The sequence below is a fragment of the Pteronotus mesoamericanus genome, unplaced genomic scaffold (assembly GCF_021234165.1).
Source record: "Pteronotus mesoamericanus isolate MK-2021 breed Mesoamerican mustached bat unplaced genomic scaffold, CSHL_Meso_final contig_246, whole genome shotgun sequence".
In the NCBI taxonomy this organism is placed as follows: Eukaryota; Metazoa; Chordata; class Mammalia; order Chiroptera; family Mormoopidae; genus Pteronotus; species Pteronotus mesoamericanus.
In genome coordinates this window covers 12,175,201-12,189,754 of record NW_026555104.1, presented here as the reverse complement: position 1 = coordinate 12,189,754, position 14,554 = coordinate 12,175,201, and the positions used below count along the sequence as shown (strand labels likewise).

The 14,554-nt window shown below is 55.7% G+C and overlaps 1 protein-coding gene across 3 annotated transcripts in view; it reads right to left on the bottom strand.

Annotated features, from left to right (window-relative positions):
* ABR (ABR activator of RhoGEF and GTPase) overlaps positions 1 to 14,554 on the bottom strand; it is a 140,487-nt gene that overhangs the window by 29,486 nt on the left and 96,447 nt on the right. For all 3 annotated transcript variants that reach the window (XM_054573272.1, XM_054573270.1, XM_054573271.1), the window contains 6 exons: positions 14,005 to 14,127; positions 13,612 to 13,687; positions 13,005 to 13,109; positions 12,008 to 12,082; positions 8,693 to 8,790; positions 8,197 to 8,328 (listed from right to left, as the gene is read on the bottom strand). In XM_054573272.1, the coding sequence (XP_054429247.1) occupies positions 8,197 to 8,328; positions 8,693 to 8,790; positions 12,008 to 12,082; positions 13,005 to 13,109; positions 13,612 to 13,687; positions 14,005 to 14,127 (609 nt within the window). The remainder of the gene's footprint in view (positions 1 to 8,196; positions 8,329 to 8,692; positions 8,791 to 12,007; positions 12,083 to 13,004; positions 13,110 to 13,611; positions 13,688 to 14,004; positions 14,128 to 14,554) is intronic.

Genomic DNA, 14,554 nt, shown 5'->3' with positions numbered 1-14,554 from the left:
AGGACTGACGTTGCAGCCTCCCTTGCAGGGAGACCAGCCATACTGAGAGCGTGCTGTATGCCAGGCACCGCCACCTGTGTGGACTCATTTAATACACAGGCTCGAGAGGACGCACTCGAAGAGGACACTTCAAGCTGGGTCTTCTGCCCAAGTCGAGGAGCCCCCAGTCCCAGAGCTGTGAGGACAGCATCCCTCCTGTGCTTTGCTGAGAGGCCGAATGTTCTCAGGGTCTGAGGAATCATTTCCCGAGGTCCTGGATCAGCTTCTCTGCCTGTCACCCAGCCCTCGGAGGTGGGCGGGGTGCGGGCACCTAGCCTGCCTGCCTGCCAGCCAAGGTGGCATTCCCAGCTGGGGCAGGAGAGAGAGGGGGAGCCTCGAGCCTCCATCTGCTTCATATTGAATGCTTCCTGTTTCCAGAATCCCCTGGGCGGACCTAGGCTTCCCAAATCAGGAACACCTGGGGGAGGAGGCGGCTGAGCAGGGATGAGGAGAGGTTATGCTGCAGTTTGGGAAAGCCTTTGGACAGCAGGGGGGCTCTCTCAAGGGACCCTGCCCCTGGCTTTCCCCCTTCCTGCTGCCTGCATCCAAGTATAACGGGGCATCGAGGAGGCAGTGTTGAGACCTGCCTTGAAGAAGGACAGCAGGTGGGGAGCAGGAGAACAAATGGTCTGAAACAGCTGGGGTGGGCGGGGCCCGGGCAGGACAATGGCTGCAGTCACCAGGGCCCCTGGGAGGAGGTAGTGCCTGAGATGGGGAGGGGACCGGTCCTGGCGATCGACCGCCCCCTTCCTCTGGGCTGGCACAGTGGTGACAACGGCCGCCACATGGGCCTGCTCTGAGAGCAGCGGGGACGTAAAACTCAAACTCCAGAGGCAGATGCTCCCCTTGGCTGTGCACATCTGGTCCAGGCCGGGGGTGGGGGTGGGAAGGAAAGGGTCCATCTTCCAGGGAAGAGGCTGGAAAGCCACAGCCAGCGTGGCCACTTTGGTGTCCTGGGCAGGGAGCTGCCTGGGTTCACAGGTGCCCGGCTGGGGGTTACGGGGAAAGCTCCTTGGCCAGCCTGACGGGCCAATGCTTCCTCACAGCTGCCGCCCCACCGTTCCTAGTCAAAGCCAGGCCACACCCAGGGGCCCGGGGCAGCTGTAGTCAGTGTGGCCCACACGACGCACAGGAGAAGGCATCAAGGACCCACGTTAAGGCCTGTCATTCCACCAGGGGAGGGCCCAAGCACCTCGTGGTCCCAGCGCTGGACCAGAACTGGAAGGGGTTTTGGGTCAAGCAGGCCAATGCCCCAGAGCCTTGGCTCCTAGGGCAATAAAGCTGGCACACTTGACCGTCAAGCGGGGACAACAGACCCTTCAGGGGCCAGAGGGAGGGACCTGGCGTGGGGGAGCCATCGACTGCTGCCCTAGCAGGCTCCTGACCCACGCCCACTCTGAGTTTCCTCACTCCGCAGGGTAACTGAAACCAGAAGCAGCTCCCCGCCGACAATGGCCCCTTGTCTCCAGCCCCTCCCGCTCTGTGCCTGCAACTGGCTGCACTGCACCGAGCTGAGCGCAGCACCAAGGGGACAAGCCCAGAGCTGCTCAGCCCCAGGGCTCAAGGCAGGAAAACCCTGGGCTGGCCGGCAATGAGGGTCCTAACCTTGACGTCCCAGCCTGCTGATGTCGGTTCATCGGAGCTGCCTGACTCCATCTGCTTAAGGAAATAGATATTACCTCAACCAGCCAAAGGCCCAAACACAGGAGGGTCGCTTGCAGGTAACAGCCTTTGGGGGTAGGGGGCTGCTTGACGAGGCACACTCAGAACCCCTGCAGGAATTCAGAAGACAGTGCACTGCCACATGGTCAAAAGGCCACCATCACCAGGCGAGTACTGACTATGCCAGGCCTTGGACTTTCACATTCAACACTCATCAGAGCCCATTTTACAGGTGAGTTTGGAAACGGAGGCTCAGAGAGGTAGAGTAACTTCTCCCACTCTCCCAACTAATGAATAGGGAGAGCTTGACTCTCACCCCCAGATCTGTCTGGCCTCAAAGCCGTGCCAACACTGGCTGAATGGTCAGAACCCTCGTCTGTTTACTTCACTGTCACCACATGCTCCATGGCGGAGAAGGGTGCATAAATGAGTGACAACAGGGGTGTGCATGTCACAGCTCTGACTAGCCCTTTGAGGTGCATTCCGTGCTTTGAGCCTCACAACAAGCTGGTGATGAAGGCGGAGCGGGGACAATTGTCCCCATTTAACAAGCGTAGAAACAGAAACTGAGCCCTCAGCCCAGCGCTTTTCACACAGTGCCGGGTAACCAGACTCCACCCTCAACACATCCAACTGGCAGACTGAGGGGAGGGTGGCAAGGGAGCTGCGGAAAGGCGGGTCGAGGAGGTAAGTGCCTGGGGGGACGGTGGGGGCATACTGCTTCCCACAACTAGAAGAAGTTAATGGTGACCAGTGTGCTCTGGGGTCGTGGGGCCCTGCTCTCCTGTTTCAACTGGAGAGGGATGAGCCGTTGGGGGTGGGGGGAGAAGGGAGGACGCCCCCAGGTCTGGAGGGAAGGTCATGAAGTCTCCATTGTCAGAGACCAGGCTTTTTCTCTCACTTAAAAGTAAGAAAGTCTAAGGTGGAAACCCCCCCAATGTCTATGACAAATGAATAAATAAACAGAATGTGGTGTATACATAGGTTATTCAGCCTTAAAAAAAAAAAAAGGAAATATGATACAGGTTGCAGGGATAAACCTTAAAGACATTATGCTAAGTGAAACAGCCAGTCACAAACAAGCAAATACTGTATGATTCCACTTACATAAGGTTCCTAGCGGGGTCAGGTTCACAGAGACAGGAGGTAGACGGTGGCTGCCCGCGGAGTGGGGAGGGGGTTGGGGAAGTACTGCTGAACGGGCAGCATTTCAGCCTGGGAAGATGAACGGCTCTGGAGATGAAGTGCGGTGGTGGTTACACAACAATGTGAACGTACTTAATGCCACTGAATTGTACACCTAAACATTATTAAGATGGTAAATTTAATGGTATGCATGTCACCACAAGTGAGAAACCAAGTAACAGGGTCTAGATACTCAGATTTGCCAATCTGGGCTCTGTGAACGCCTGAGTTTCATTGACTCCTCCTGGCTTCCAAGTGGTCAGGTCAAGGATGGCGAAGAAATTACCCCCCTTTCCTCTTCAGACACGGGCTTCAAGCTGCAGGAGGGAAGGCCTCCTATCAGGCCTGAACTTGGCAATGGGGGATGAAGGGGTGCTCCCATCCCAGGGCTGGGTGGCCGGAGCTTCCTTGTTGGCCCGAAACCCCGCTCCCTCCCACCCCGGGACTTAACCACTGCCTCGCAGGGAGGGCTGCCCCGGAAGGTTCCTGGGAAAGTGAAGGTACCTCGCACCCTGGAGGCAGGGAATAGACAGGGAGGGGGCGGGAGGGTCGGGAGGTGAGCCCCAGGCTTGTGGCTGAGCTGGGAACGAGAGAGCCGGGGCCTGGAGAGACTCTTCTGGCCTAGGTAACTCCTAGGTCTCAGGCGCTTTTCTAGTCTGGAGTTGGTGGCAGGAACTGAGCTGTGAGGTCCTCGGGAAGAGCTCTCCCCTCTGGCCCAGCCAGCCAACAAGGGCTAGACCCTGGGAATACGCTAATCAGCCAGCGGGTGGGTCCCAGTTAGGAACAGCACATCTGGAGCCTGGAGCAGCGGAGGTTGGAAATAGACTGGGATAAATACACTGCAGTCCCCCAGGGCCAGGGAGGCAAGGCGGAAGAAGGGGGGTCTCCTGGCTGAGCTGTTCCTGCGCCAGGCAGGGGTGGGGCAGCAAGGAGGAGGCAGGCAGTGGTGGGGGTTGGGGGGGCTGATGGAGAGTCAAGGTGCAGCCCCTTAAGTCTGGGGAAGAAAGGGAGGATTCCTGAGCCTGGAGGAGGAGAAATGCACCAAGCTGGTGGGATCTGAGACTAAATTTGCAGTGACAAAGGACAAACCGCTGAGGGTCACAGACTGACATCCCAGTCTGCCCTGCCCTATCTAGGAGTATTTGTTACTCATCCGTCCAGCAGCAGACCACGCGTGGCCAACCTGAACTGGGTTCCCGGATTTGGAGCTGGTGCTCAGTCACTAATGAGCTGTGTGACTGTGGCCATGTCACCCCCCTTTCTGGTCTGTTTTCTTCTTCCCCCAAAACAAGATTGGATTCAATGCCCCCTAGGATTCCTTCTGGCCTAAAACTCTACAGGTCCTCTTCTTTTCTTCATTCCTTCACTCTCCCTCTTACTTTCTTGCTCACAAGCTCTCCTGCTCAGGGCAGGCAGGCTCCTGAATTTCCTGGGATACTCCCTGTGCATTCCTGCCTCCCTGCTCCGAACGCCCACCACTCCTTTCTGCTGAGCCAGAGCCTGCCACCTTGCTGGAACAACAAAGAGCCTCTAAACAGCAATTCATGCGCTGGTCACTATGGAAAATGACTTTGATAAAGCGTATGAAGTACTTTTGACATTGAAACACAGAAGGTAATTATAAAGACTACATACAGCCTTAGAAAAAGAGATTTATGATGATACATGAAAAAAGGAAAAATACAAAATATACCCTGTGATTAAACCATATAAAATTTTGTATACTCGAGGAAGGGGAAAGGCACAAAATAAAATGGCTGTTCCAGAGGAGTAGGAGTAGGGATGGTTGGTGATTATGTTTCAAGTCAATCTACTACTATTGCAGTTCTCTCTCTAATACAAACATTGCTTTTGGAATTAAAACCCCAGTGTTCTCAAATCCCTCTCGCTCCACCTCCTCCTGGAAGCCTCCCTAACTCCAGCCTACGAGGCTCTTTCCTTCTTTGACTCCCTTTGGCTCAGATTTCCTCTTACTACGTTTGGAACATGGGAGACCGGAGAGCACCAGCAGAGGGCAAGGCCTGGCCTGGTCCGAGCCTGCCTCCAGTCCCGGCTGCCCTGCCTGCATGGCTACCCTGCCTTAGAGAGGTTACTTAGTCCTTTATGTCTCAGCTTTCTCATCTTGAAAACTGTGAAAACTTTCCTACTACATAGGGTACTCTGAAGCTCCCCGGAGATAACGCTATGAGCATCAGCCCAGGGCTCACAGTCAGCTCTCTGATGGATGTAATCACCACCGTTGCTGCCGTCTTGCCTTGTTCTCTAGTGGCTTGAAGTATATCTATACGTTTGTCTTCCAACCTGGCAGTCGATTCCTTGAGGCCACGCCCCTGCACCACACGGAGCAGCCGGCCCAAGCTGCGCACGCTGCACGTGCACAGGAAGGCCCCATCCCCTGGCTCTTTTTCATGCACGCCTCTCTCCAGGTGCATGGCAAAGAACTGTCCCCTGCCCAAAGGTAAGAGGACTCCAGGCAGAAGGAGCCTGAGGCTCACCTTATGCCACAAAGCAGGACGCTGGGGCGGAATACCACCCGACTGCCCTTCCAGGCCACTAGCGAGGCCAGAGCCTTCACCCAGGCTGGGAGAGTCCCTGATAAAGAGCTGGGACACAGAGACACAGCACAAAGGAGAGAGCATGGCTTTCCCTGTACACTCTAAGCACGTCTGTAAAACGGGGAGGATACAACTGTCATTTTCCTTGGAGACCTGTTGCAAGGGTCACGAGACAATGTTGGAAAAGGGCCTCCAAGAGCGCGAGAGCTGGACACACATGTTGGTAATTAGCACCGCCCTCTGTCTGTCACTAAATGCTGCCCCCCCGCCAGCCCACTGCTCCAGAGTCCCTGGCCCCACGGCCCTATCAAGCAAACTTGGGCAGGAAAACTTGTATTGGAGCAATGCCTGCAGTTTAGGAAATGAGGTCCCTTGATGTTCTCTGGAGGGCTGAGCCAGAGGGGCCTAGAAAGAGGCGGGGGTGGGGCACCAAGGGTAGGCCTTCCCTCCCTGCCTTTTCTTCAGGCCACCTAAACGTCCCCAAGGACTCGGCCCCGACTACCAGGCCGCCTTTAGCTCCATCCTTGGTGCGTGCTGAAGGGGAGCAGAACCGACAGCCACATCCCCTACCCTGGACACGTGACAGGAAGGGAGGTGGCAGCAAGCTGTGGGAACAGACTGTCCCAGGGCTCTGTGGGGCCAGGTCACGTGGGAATGGCTGGGTGCAGGCTCTCTCCGCAGCCTGGTCATCCTTGGTGTCTCCGAGGACAGTCACAGGGTGATCCGGACTTCACAAGGCACGGACTTCACTGAGGACACCCCTCCCCCTCCCCAATTCCATGGAAGGCCAGGAAGACAGCTCCATGGCTGAGGGCCAAGCGCTGCACCAAGGCTGCACCTTGGGGAGCCGAGGGCTGGGGGACTTCAAAGCCCTCCAGAGGACGCTGGCTCTGAACTGGCCGCTCGCAGGCCCAGGTCAGCTGGCAGCAGGAAGGTTTGTGTTTCTTTTAATATCAACTCCCAGGCATTTAACATTCCTCGAAGCTTAAACACAGAAACATTCTCCTTACCAGACTGTGCTTTCTGCTTTGCCAAACATAACCTGGCTTCCTCCCCTTCCCCCACCGCCTCCATCTGCTCCTGTCTCCAAGATGTAATGATTTATGGTGTTTCCCCTGGGGCTGGTGCAGCGGATAGAAGTGAGAAAGAGGAAGCAATAGGGCTGGAAGTCCAGGTGGAGGCGACGCCATCAAGACCTGGAATCTGGGTTCCGGAGGGGTCAGGGCCCAGGGGACCTGCTGAGTGGTTGTGCTGGACATTCTTTTTAACTCTTCTATTCCACAGCCACCAACGGCCCGGGCACATAGAAACTGATCATGTTTCTTAGCTGAGTATCTCCCGGGGCCGGACAGGCCAACCCAGGACCTCATCCTGCCTGTCACTCCTGCCAGGCCAGGAATGTGGAGATGGAACCCCCTCTCCTTACCCCTGCAGGAAGTAGTTCCCCAGGACTGAACTTAGAGAGTTTTCGCTCTTCAGCCCTCATTTCCTAAATAAAGAATAAAATAATGAAGGACCCACTTACAGTTGCCTGGCAACACCATCTCCCTGGAGACAGTGCTACAGAGTGGGGCGCAGGTCCCACAGCGTTAGGAAAAGATGTGTTTAGGAACATGGGGCGACATGAGGCAGACAGCCAGGACCCCACCAAGTGGAGCCACCCCTCTTCAAACACTAGAGCCTGAGACAGATTGGGGGAGGAGGAGGCCCACGCAGGACCCAAGGGGCAATGCTACTAAGAGCCAATACCCAAACCCTAAAGCCTCAACAAAGCATCAGAGAACAAATACTTCCTGCAAAAATAAAAAAAATAAAATAAAATAAAAATCTTTCAGCTCTCTGTGCCCAGATTTTGTCTGACATAACTGTTAATAAGCCCGGAGCACCTAATGCCCATGGCTCAGTCCCTGTGTGTGCCAGTTACTGTTTCCCTTGATTTCACAGACACAGAATCTACCCCCAAACCAGGCCACCTTGTGTCAAAGTGTGAGGCCACACAAGGTACCAGTGGAGTGTGGATGGCTTCATGCCTGCCTGTGTCTGCGTCCTTGTCACAGGTGACTGAACAACAGCTACCTTCGAACCCGGAAGAATTTCCAGAGATACAGGCTGCAGACAAGGACCCCTTCCCCATGTACATTAACAGGGTACCAAGAAACACAGCTGAGGCACGTACACTCTGAAACCGACTCAGGACCTGCTTCCGCCGATAGCCGCAAACCAATCCTAAGCCAAGCAACACTAGGGACAGGGGAGTAAGGCCCAGCAACCCTAGTGACAAGTCAGAGACCAACCCTCAACAACCCAGCAGATCCTGAGCCTGTCCAAATGCTGGGGCCTCACACCTTACAACAGATGCTGTGAATCAAACACAGCACTCACAGAGCTTCTGATCCCTTAGCACGGTGCTCCTGGGGAAAGCCACCAGTGGACTAGAGTTGGGGAGTGAAAAAAGAGGGAGCTGCCATCCCCCGAGTCCATCCTGCAGGAGTATGGACGACCCACCCGAGCCAGGTGCGGAAGCCCAAGGAGCCAGGCGTACACAGGCGTCTGGGGCTAGGACAGGATGTCACCTCCAGCAGGCGAGAACCAGCACACAGGGAAACTTTTCTCAAATCAGCTCTGAGCCCGAGTCAAGAAAGGCCAAGCACCTTGACCAAGAAGGCACCTGACAAAGATGCCTTCCCAACTGGCACCACCGCCTGGCAGCTCCCCAAGCCCTGCCTTGGTGCCCCGGCTGCACCTGGACGCTCACCTGGATCTGCCCTTTGCCCATGATCTTGTCCACGATCTCGTTGTTGTCCTTGTTGACCTTGGTCTTGTCGTAGCACTTCTCGTAGCACAGGATCCTCAGGGACTGAGAGCCCTCCAGTTCAATCTCGAACTCCTGAGGGAAGATGGAACAAGGGTCCTAAACCTCGGAAGCGGGGGGATGTGGCTTCCTGGCAGGTGGCGGCCCCCACTTTGCAAGGCTGAGAAGCCCGCAGGACCACACCATGAGGCACGGAGCAGCGTGCTCACGTTCTGGGGCTCTGGACGCCTCCCTATCACTGATGAAGTGGCGTCTGGGGCCTGAGCTGAAACCCCGCGTCTGGGCAGCAACATGCGGTCCGAAGTCAGAGGAGGGGCCGAGGGGTTGGGCAGACCCAGCCGCCCCCAGCCAACAGGACGTGATCAGCACAGGGAGTGGGGTGGCACGGTCAGTGACAAGCTCGGTGGTCCCTGTGGGGACATCAGCCCCCTCCACTCACCTCGTCCCACTTGGGCTCTGTCGTGTCCCGAAATACCCTGGTTTTGGCTTTGCTGACAAAATAGCCAAAGGAATCCACCTCCAGGGTACAGTAGAGGTCTGCAGGGGGGACAGGCAGAGACACACTGCGTGAGGCCTGAGGCCCGGGAACTCGGGAGGAAAAGGGGCTTCACATATCTGCCCCCCCACCCCAAGGGGGCTGCCCTCGGCTTCCTCCCCACGGCCCTGGGAGTGAGTCTGGCCTCCCCCAGCCCTCAGCACTCCCCTGAGATGGCGCTGCCCTCCTGCCTCACCCACCAGCCTCTGGCCACGCTGCTCTCCTCCCTGAATGTGCCCAGCTCTCCCCTCCAGGGCCCTTGCTGTCCCTTCATCCCTGATTGTCGCCTCCTCATCATGTGGTCACCTCACTGACCACGCTAACGGAGACACCTCTCCCCACCTTCCCCACCGACCCCAGGTCCTTCACCAGGGTATCATGAGCGTTTGAGGTGGGAGTCTCTGGAGGGCATTTGGCCTCTGGGGGCAGAAAGCTGGAGTAACGCCCAGCCACTGAGACCAAAAAGTGCCTCCCCCATTCCAACAGCTCAATTTGTAGTTGTTTTCTCCATAGCACTTAACTTTAACTGAAGTTGTTTTTTTCTCTTTCTCGTCTCCCCCTGCTTCACTACATCAACACCATACAGGCAGGAGCCTTGTTTTCTTAGCCACTGGTGGACCCTTCGAACTATTGGATAGCTAATAGTTTCTCCTCATTTGCCAGCTGAGAAAACTGAGTGGAGAGAGGCAAAAGGACTTAACGTCACACAGGATCAGCAACCCGGGGCTCCTGACTCCTCTCCTCTCAGCCAGCCCCACGTGGGATGAATGAATGGAGCTCTTACCACCCCCCAAGTGCTTCAGGTAACCAAGTGGTGGGGGGCTGGGGCTGGGGGTAGGCAGAGCTTTCCCTAGTGTGTCCATCTTGAATTGTGACCTCTGAGGCTGAAAATCTTCTCCCCTCTACCCTGAGACCGAACTGGCCAGACTACGGCACCAGGGGGCCACCCCAGGCACTCTGCAAAGCTGCCTGTCCCGTCTGTGACTGGGACTCTGGCAGCCTTCTTCTCCCCATGACGGGGACTGCCCAGGTTGTTTCCTAGGGTAATGTGTCTGTTGCAGGGGGTGGCTTTGGGGCACTACAGCCAACCCTCTGCAGCACGCATCAAGGGGAAAAGGGCAGAGGTCGGAGGGTGGACGTCCAGCTAAGGCTCCGGGGTTGTGCAGCTGGGCTGTTTTCCATGAGAATGGAGGTGGAGTCACCCCCAAGTAGTCCCTAGCTGGGTGTGGCATAGAGCAGATATAACTGCACATGGGGATGTGGGTGCAGATTAAAGGTGAACAACGCCGAAGGCCCAAAGCACCCGGCCTCTGCCAGATCAGACTATAGGCTGAGAGACGGGGCAGGAGGGGTTGCCACCACCTACTGATTTGGTGTAAATCCTCCGTCAAGGGCCAGGGCCTCGTTCATGGGGTAAAAGGGAAGGCTTTGGAGTCAGACTGTCTGGGTTCAAATCCTGGCTCTGCCTGAACCGCCAACCTCTCTGCCCGAGGCCTTCCCCCTGCACGGCAGGAGTACTCATGGTGCCTGCACCCTCGGCCTGACTGTGCAGCTGTAATGAGTTCACTAGGACAAGAAGCCACGCTGAAGACTCATAGGTCCTAACCCCCTCGAGTCAGAATGAATACCTGAGCCAGCCAGAGGGAATAAGTGAAGACAGGCTGGGATAAGGAGGGATTTCGTAGCAGCTCGCCCCACGTTTCACCACTAAGGCCCGTTCCAGCCCAGCGGGGAGAGGAGGAAGGGGGAGACGTCTGTGTGCTGTGGACCTGGGAGGCGCCCAGTCCAGCCGCAGATTCAAGTGGGTACAACAGCCCTGTGGAGCTTACTAGCCAGAAATATCCTGGGCAGTACCCCCCTCCATCCCTCTCCCGCAGAAGGGGATTCCGTGGGTCGGGGGAGGGTTCAGGAAGCTGCCACATGTACACACAATACAGCTCGCGTGATGAGTGCAGAGGTCCCAGCCACACTGAGAGATGATGCTCTGAAGGGAAGAGCGTGGGCTTCAGCGGCAGAAGACGTGGATTCTACTCCACCACCCACGTGACCTGTCTGTGCCGCCTGGGAAAACCCCTGTGCCCTCGGCGTCTTCGTGTGTAAAATGAGAATGGTACCGGTGAACTCCACGGGATGCCAGGAAGATTAGAGCAGTACTACACCGGAAAAGGCTGTAACATGCCAGGGCGTGTCCGTACACCGGCCACATTTATGTTTTCCTCAGCATCTAGTAAGGTGCCCAGGCACACAGTAGGTGTGTGGAAATTAGTTGCCTAGTTTAGTATTTCTGAGCTACTATTCATCCAACGATAAAGGACACATGGTTCTGCCCTCTAAGAACTCATATGGGAGCAGTAAATTTGAAGTGACAGAACAGTATGACAGGTGCTGTAAGCATGGTTTGCCCTGGAGTGACGGGAACACAGAGCGAGGAGGCTGATGCGCCCCAGAACTCAGGTTTTGCATAAATGCTTACTGAACACCTGTGAGCCAACGGCACAACCTCTGCATGGGGTACTGCCTGGGGGGAGGCCAAGGGCAGACCTCACCCACCAGGGAGGCAGCGGAGGGTGGGGGATGGGGCTGGCTGAGATGAGAGGAGCCGGGAGCCCTGGGTTTCTGACCCTGTGTGATGTTAAGTCCCTTTCTCTCTCTCTGACGCAGTTTTCTTATCTGGCAAATGGGGAGAGACTATTACCTAACTGACTCACAAATTCCTGCAGGAGAACTAGATAAAAAGTGTAACTGTATCTTGTAAAATGCTAAAACCTGCACAGGTTTAGTAGGTATGATGACAGAGAAGGGAGGGTGTGTGGCACTGTCCTGGCACTGCACACACGCAGTTGTATCGCAGCCTGCTCTCAAGTCCGTATTAACGAGAGTGATTGCTTTTATGGAGAAAGAAGCTGAGGTTCAGAAAGGTTAGGAGACGTGCCCCAGGTCACACAGCTTGTAATCAGCAGATGTGAAGTTGGAATCCAGGAATTCGCCAGACTTGGAGACATAGGGCGGGTCAATGGCCCTGCCCAGAGGTACTGGTTCCTGGCCTTTGGGGACATTTCCCACATCTCAAGGCAATGGCAGGGCCCCAGCCTGGCAGACCAGGGCAGAGCAAGTGGGCTGTGGGAGGCGCCAGGCAACGGGTCCGCAGGGACTTTCTGGGACAGGATGAACAACGGCCCACCCAGCCTCTTTCTAGGGCTGGTGGTCAGGGACACTTACTTGCTGACTGCTTGAACCCCTTGGCAGAGTGGACAATGACATGCAGGAAGCCATAGAGGCCTGGAGACTCGTCGTCTGCAAGAGAGCAAAGCCCCCAGGGTAGGGGTGGTGAGCCGCTTAAGGTTGTGAGACGCAGTAGGAGCCTAGGCCTGACAGCACCACCTGGTGGCCAGATGAAGAAGTTTCCAGAGCCTACAGCTCCAAGACGGTGAGCTGGTGCCCCTTCTCCCTGCACTCAGCCTGGGAGACCAGTCCACACTTCCCCTCCTGGATCAAGGAATTTGTACTCCTCCCCCAGGGCACTTTCCCTCTCTGAGTCCTGCTATCCCGTAGCTGCCTCTCTCAGTCTAGCCTTTCAAAGTAAAAGTTAACCAGTAAGTCACTCTGTGCGAATGGGAGAGAAGGCCCATACCTGCCTCCTCTCTGGAACACGGCGGCAAGAGACCTTCCCGTGCGGTGGAAAGCTTGCCTTCCAAACCTCTTTCCAAACCCACGGGCAGCCCGGTTCCACCCACTCTCGGCCAGTTACCAGCCCTGATCACAGCCCTGCCCGGCTCAAAAATCTCCCACAGGTACCTGGGCTTGAACAACAAACTCCCTTGCTGGGCATTCAGGGCCGTCCGAGATCTAATCCCTGGAAATACCCGGCCTTGTTTCTCATACGCTATTCTAGTCCATCTCCCCTGCCCCCCGCCCCCTACCCCGACCCCCTGCCCTACGCTTGTCTTTTGCTTCCACTATCTGACCACCTCGCGATTATGTTAACAACAAGCTCCCAGTGCACCAGGGTGCCAGATTCTTCTCCCAAGCCAGTGGGGGCCAGGGAGGTGCTGGGGCCACCTGGGGGAGTGGACTAGCCCTGTTCAACCATCCTCTGTCCCTGGCAATCGAGTCATCCCAGCCTAGAAAAGCAGGGATCAGCCATTTGTAGCCAAGTGCCTGGCTAGGTCCCTGTGGAAGGCCCCAGCAGGAGTGGGCCACCTTGGATTCCTCTTACCATCTTTATTGCTGGTGACAGGAATGTTGTGGACAGTCCTAAGTTTGAAACAGGATCCCGTGAGCACCTGGAGCTCCACTGAGCTCAGGACAAAGGCCTGGAGATCTGCAGGGGAAGCCGAGGGAGGGGAATGTCATTGCAGGTCCACTAGGACCTGTGGCTCCCTTTGGGGGCTATTGTAGGGGGGGGAAAACTAAACATAGTTCTAGGGACAGAGTTAGTCATTGGAAGAAAAGGAAAGACTTGTGACCCCTCACATGGGAGTAGGGTGGGTGCTGTCAGAGGAGTAACAATAGGAGAGTCTAACTGTAAGAGTACATGGGCCTCTTCAGTTAGAGTGTGTCAGAAGGAGGGAGAGGGAGAGGGGACCCTCGGCTCTGGGTCCAGTCCTATCACTGCTTCATTGTATGTCTTAAGCAAACCACTTATATTCTTTGGGCCTCAATGGGCTCGGTAATATCAATTAAGGGCCACCTGCCCTGGCACTTTATAGAGTGACTGCGGGGGCTGAAGAGGAGACACGGGACAGAAAAGTGCTTGGAAATACACAAGGTCGATTGCTGCTATGGACCCTATCGGGGCAGTGTAGAGTCGGGCAGGACTTTACCCTTCTTCTGTAGTTTCTGAATTGCTTCTCTCCACTCTGACCTTTCATAGTCCGAGGACAGTAGGAACACGTAGCTCTGAAGAGAGGAGATGACAATTCAGCGGGGTGACTCTAGTCAGATCAAGCACATTCCTGGATTTGGGGGCTCCAAAAAAGCTCCTTCTTACAAAGGTACCACCCACCAGGCTTTGAGGGAAACCCAGTGATAGAAGTGGCAGTGCCAATGATGGCCAGCAGAGGGCACTGGCTCCACACCAATGGGGAGAGGGAGTCCAGGGCTGGAGCCACAGCAGCCTCTTTGAGAACTGGGGGCCTGAGTCCCTGAGTCCTGCAGGTCAGGGCCAGAAGCCACAGAGAATGGACAGTCCTAGACTGAGGAAGGGGGTTCCTGACCTTTCCATTCCGATTGTGGATCCGAAATGGGATTGTGGGGGAATTAAGCAGCAGCAAGAACTCATTCTCAAACATCTTCTTTTTCAGGCGCTCGATGGCCCGGCTCTGTCCTTTGTTGGCTTTCTGCAGGGGACAGAGGGCACAGATGGTTTCCCTCACTCAAACTCCACTTTTCACTCTGCAGCTCTAAGCACAACTTTCCCCTGTGTGTTAATCGTATTTTTTTCTTTTTCAATACTTTATGATGCTTTGACATCTTGGGAGGCCTACCTGGCCAGGGAGAGAACTATTCCTCCCAGGCCATGCTAATTCCTAGCATATCCCCAACCATCTCCTTTACTGAACTCTCACACATCATTCCCCTACCCTAAGTCACCTAGGACCAGGTACCAGATAACTAGGGACAGCCTCTATAGCCCAGAGCCCGCCAACATTATCCAAACTAGCCAGTCCTACGCTCTTTCCTGCCCTGCCTGCCTTCCTCTTGGAAAGCACCGTACAGGCTCTGGGCCATGGTTTCCTGTGCTCCTTCTGCTTCCTGACTAAACCT